Below are 5774 nucleotides of genomic sequence, written 5' to 3'. Positions count from 1 at the left end.
AAAACTACAACTAATGTAGAAGTTCTAAAAACTGAACTGTTAGCTATTCTATTACTGAACTCTACACTTTGAAAGTTTCTCTTAAAATATAAATCTTCCTTAAATGCCTGAAAAGTTGCTATGGCTTTACTGGACAAGTAGAAAGGAAATTCTTCAACCTTTTCTCTACAGGGAACTGAGTTTTGGGTACAAGAAGTGATGTCCGAATTTAAGGATCAAATGAGAAGTTTGTAAAGTACTTGGCCCAGGCCTGCCAGAATAGTCATTTAATAAATACTTAGTTCTCTATGCTTCTTCCCATTGAAGCTTCCCTTTGGATGACCAAAAAGCCAAGGCATGAGTTTGTCAGAGAAATAAAGAAATTATGGGCTAAGATGGGAATATTAAAAAATGATTTACATATGATGATATTTATTCTACAGAACTCACAAGGGCCTTATTAAAATCCTTTCCCCAATAATATGTAAAACACAAGACTACTGATTCAATGATCTTTTCTGCCTTTTCCACAGCTCAGAGTTTAATGAACCAGTCAAGAGCACACATTGTGACTGAATTTATCCTCCTGGGTTTCTCTGGTGGCTGGGAAATACAAATCTTACTCTTTTTGCTTTTCTTCATAGTCTACATCTTGACCATGGTGGGGAATGGAGCTATCATATGTGCAGTGATGTGGGATCAGAGGCTCCACACCCCCATGTATATCCTCTTAGGGAATTTTGCCTTCCTGGAATTTTGGTATATAAACTCCACTGTTCCCAGCATGTTAGAAAACTTCCTCTCGGAGACCAAAACCATCTCTTTTGCTGGCTGCTTTCTCCAGTTATATTTCTTCTCCTCACTTGGTACAACTGAAATCTTTTTCCTGTGTATCATGGCTTATGATCGTTATCTTGCCATCTGCCACCCACTGCACTACCCAACCATCATGACCCTAAAGTATTGTAACATCTTGATGTCTGTATGCTGGATCCTTGGCTTCCTCACCTATTCTCTATCTACCATCCAGCTCTCTCAGCTGTCATTCTGTGGTCCTAACATCATCGACCACATTATTTGTGATATGGATCCACTGATTGCCCTGTCATGTGTCCCTGCTCCTACCACTGAAATTCTATTTTATATCATAAGTTCTCTTATCATCTTCCTTCCCATACTCTACATCCTTGGATCATATATCCTCCTACTAAGAACTGTTCTACAAGTTCCTTCAGCTGCTGGCCGGCGTAAAGCCTTCTCCACATGTGGATCTCATCTGGCTGTGGTCTGCCTCTTCTTTGGGAGCCTGATGATCATGTATGTGAGCCCAACATCTGAGAACTCAGGTGATGTGCAAAAGATCATAAGTTTATTTTATTTAGTGGTGACACCATTCTTAAACCCTCTGATCTACAGCCTCCGAAACAAGGAAATGAAGGCTGCCTTGAGAAAAGTAATGGGGATAGCTTCAGAATAAACACATCTGCATACATCAATTTTACAGGTAGTTTGAAGCTCTAATTTCAGATAATTCAATTCAACAAACACTGATTAAATGCTGGGCTTCAGCAAAACAATGGAGGAGATATAAAGGAAAATAAAAGACCATTGAGAAAGATATGTTCTCCTACTACTCCTGAGGGTTAACAGCTGAGATTGGACATCTATTTTTTATGCCTTGCCTATCCTGGTTCATCTGCATCTTAGCTCAATAATAGTAAGAATTGAGTGAAACCATAACCCTGAAAACATTGATGACTATATCATAAATATAAAGAATCCATAAAATTATACAAAGTAATTTCAAGAAAGTGGAAACATTAGCAACTGGGAGATCATAAAAAACATAGCACTCTATTTAAAGAAAGTTATGACTTTCAGGAGATAGAAATGAAAACATAATGTGTTCCAGATGTGAAGGACTACTTGTCCACTGAGTCCTAGTGACCACTTTCTGTACATCTGGCACTAGAGATTTTTGTGGAAGATGTAAATTCTCCCTTTTTCATTGAATAACAGCAAGCAATGTATGGTTCTCTTTTCTTATTCTTGGATTCATTAGATATAAGCAATAGTCAGTCTAGGATGTAAAAGATATCCCTTTATCTCCTTTAGAAACCAAGAAATGACTTTATATTTTATGGATTAGTGCTTCCCCTATATGGAAACTCCCTCCAGTGATATAGATCATAATCTATCACTTTCTCTTACTCTGTACAGTTTTTATCCATGTCAATCCAAGAATCATCCATAAACAATCTGTAGAATATGCTCATGGCCTTCCTTTCTTGAATTCTGAAGGGATGTACTTTGTAAGGTTTCAACAGGAAAAGTACACAATATTATGCCTACAATAGCATAAACTAAAACAGCACTATAATGAAGATGAAACCAGACTCAGAAAACAGATGAGAAAAATATCACTTCCTCCTTTCTTTGGAAAGGTGAAGCACTATGGAAAGTGGAAAATGTTATATGGTTACTTTGCTAATAGGTTGCACTTCAATCTCTTTCTTTGTGATAAATAAATACTTAGTGGATTGAAGGAAAGTTGGGGTTTTAGAAATTATTGTGATGGAAAACTAAAAGGTGCAAAGCATCAAAAAAGATGAAACATACAAGAGATTCATTTTGAAGCTACTGACTACATAGTTATGATTTCAAAAAATTCTAAATTCTGTAAGAATAGTAAACCAAAAGTAAAACATCATGATCAAAAATTGAGTGCAACTCACTCTTATCCTTCATTCTCACTAAAAGGTGAACCCTCCTTCTTTTCCAATCAGACATTTTCTTGATAATATATTTTATGACATTCATCAATGGTAATATTCTTCAGCCCACTTACATTTACCATGGTATTTTAGGCCACACAAAATTGTGGTCTATTGTAGGTTCTATTATTTTCTAATTTCCAAACAGATAATATACATCTATTGGAGAATACTGATATTAAATGGATAAAGGGTGTTTTGGTCAAGGAACAGCTGGGAATGGTTAAAAGCACCACATAATAAACCACATGAAATATAAACCATTCTCATTAATAATTTGTTGATCAGGTCATTGTCCATCTTAAGTGCTTATGTAAAAGAGACAGAGATAGATACATAGATACATACATTCATACATAGCTACATAAATAAATACATAGATATAAATATAAATATATAGATGCATTGATACATAAATAGATACATAGATGGATGGATGGAGAGCAGAATAGAAAGGAGACAGGCTACATCAATAAGTTGTCCTTTGAACTACATAACATAATCTGAGATACATACAGTCTAAATCAACCTGTTTTAGATACTATGGACTATTAGTTCCATTCTTTGTGAGAGGCCAGGAATCTGAGGTATTTCAGGACTTGACCCAAGAAGCACAATATTATTTACACAGAAGTTCTGGATGATATTGCAATCTATAGATCTTATTTCCATTTCAGCTTTACAAAGGGCATATGCCATCAGAGTGGAAATACCAGTAGCACGAATCATTGAATTCTCTTCGCATTTCCATCAATTGTGTAATTCTGAAAATGTAATCTCCATTAAAAAAATAATTTTCAAATGCTTCATTGTTCTCCTCTTACATTTTCATACAAGCTGATGTCAAGACACATTTAATATATTGCCACCATATATATAGATGAGAAAATAGGCATATAACTTAACAGCTCAGTGTCCATTTTTGATAATGTAGTAATCATGCAACAAAAAGGAATTGGGTAAACCTTTCTTCTTTGATAAATAGAGTCATCATAGGACATATACACAAGTAAGGGACTGCTTCAATGTGGAAAGAATTATGCAGACCAGAGAGAAAGATATATATGGAAATTGTCCAAACTAAACAGAAATATGAAATCTCACTTGAATGTGGAGGAAGGTGTTGTGTGCAGATGCAAAGCAGGGAATCCCTGTAAAGGTACAGGGAGAGCCTGACCCAGAATTCCAGGGGACCCCCCTGGGGAACTTTGGGTGAGGGGCAGTTGAGAAGGGTTGAAGACAGTTAATTTGTGGGAGTGGAGGTGAGCAGACACTCTGCTTGCCACTGCTGACTTGGGGTTTCTCCTGAGAAACCATTGTAGCTTAAGCCAGTAGTTTCTACTCGTAGGATTAGCCTATTTGTTATTACTATTCTTCATTAATATAATTATAAAATTATTTAGTAATTAGAGAGTAAGATATTTATCTATAGCAAGAGAGCCAGTTTTAGTTAAGTGCTTCCTCCCCTCCAGTGAGGAGGGGGGAAGGGGCATTGATTTAACAATTCAGGGTCACCTTTCCTTTATCCTAAACCCTTCATTAACTTCTCTAATTTTCCTTGTTAATTCCTAATATAAGTTTTTACCTTCAAATCTGTGCCTGATAATTATTTGGGAAGATACTTACAATTCAGTCTGTACATTTGGGTTGAATCCTGTTGGCTGCCAGTTTAAGATCTCCTCTGTCCTCAACAGTTAAATAAATAATTTCTATATATCTCCTCTAACTGACCTGAGAGGAATATAAATTTAAGAAAGAAACATTATTGGGGTTTTAGCCATAACAGAAACTCACCAGAAGAATCTTATTCCTGTCTTCATTACCAATTGAAGCAGAAGCAGTTAGAGGGGAAGGGGTTTGAGAATCAGGAGTGTTTTATCCCCTCCTTTCCTCACTGTAGCCTGTCAATCTCTGGCTCTTGACTTAAAGTGCTATTTGGCCCTGACACATTTATCTGCTTCTCCCAACTATCTGTTATTATCATCATAACAAAGGGTACTGCTAATGCCCATGGAGGAAATGAGCCACTTCAAAATCAACAGTAGAAAGACAGCATGCCAAAAGAGAGTCATCAGAAAAACATTGGAACACAAAGCCAAGGAACAACGGGGCATGGACTCATGATAAAGAGGAGCAAACTTGGACTAGACATTCGATTCCAGGTAGGACAGTTGACTCACCAGCAAATCAGAATGGATTAGCCATTTCTTGAATCTCCAGGGTGAGATTCTCACATGTGAGTACTTTTAGATACTTAAAGAAAGCAATTAAGTCTATTTTCCAGGTAAAATATTCCCAATTTCTTCGAATGATTATAATATGATCTGGCTATCATTTCCTTATTCCTGGAAGCTTTGTCTCTCCTTATGTTGCCAAAAATCATATTACTTTCTATTCCTGATGAATGTCAGTTCTGATTCATACAGGGCTTTTGCAAACATCTGAAATCTATGGAACTTCTCCCAGAATGCTATTTAATAATTCCTGCTTTTTTCAGTAAACTGTCTGGTTCTAATAAAATCTGAGGAAATGAGTTTTAAAAAACACTAAAACAAAAACATAAAATAAAGTCCTTGAATGAGAACAGAAATGTTGAGTTTGTACAAAGCCTGGATTTGTATCAACATATATGAAAAAGTAGATTATATATATGCTTATCATGGTTTAGCAGAAATGACGAAAATCACAGAAATAGAGAAAAAAGTAAAGAAAATAAATAAAATGTTTATAGGTTGAATTTAATTATATAAATTTAAATTGAACAAGCCAAATAAGAGGATTGTGCTACAGATAAAGTCATTAGAAGGGAGATGTGTGTTTGGCCAATATTTTTTCAGGAGGTAAAAAGACCTATGATTCATAAATTTTTTTTTTATTTTAAACCCTTAACTTCTGTGTATTGACTTATAGGTGGAAGAGTGGTAAGGGCAGGCAATGGGGGTCAAGTGACTTGCCCAGGGTCACACAGCTGGGAAGTGTCTGAGGCCAGATTTGAACCTAGGACCTCCCGTCTCTAGGCCT

At 36.0% G+C, this 5774-nt stretch overlaps 1 protein-coding gene across 1 annotated transcript; it reads left to right on the top strand.

Annotated features, from left to right (window-relative positions):
* Window positions 1–487: 487 nt before the first annotated feature.
* LOC123234150 (olfactory receptor 11H4-like) lies at window positions 488–4877 on the top strand. The gene is made up of 2 exons (XM_044660091.1): window positions 488–1444; window positions 4818–4877. The coding sequence occupies exons 1-2, from the start codon at window positions 488–490 to the stop codon at window positions 4875–4877; spliced, it is 1017 nt and encodes a 338-aa protein (XP_044516026.1).
* The last annotated feature ends 897 nt before the right edge of the window (window positions 4878–5774 follow it).

This window comes from Gracilinanus agilis, chromosome 2 (assembly GCF_016433145.1).
Source record: "Gracilinanus agilis isolate LMUSP501 chromosome 2, AgileGrace, whole genome shotgun sequence".
NCBI classification, from domain to species: domain Eukaryota; kingdom Metazoa; phylum Chordata; class Mammalia; order Didelphimorphia; family Didelphidae; genus Gracilinanus; species Gracilinanus agilis.
This window is presented reverse-complemented; position numbering and strand designations above follow the sequence as displayed.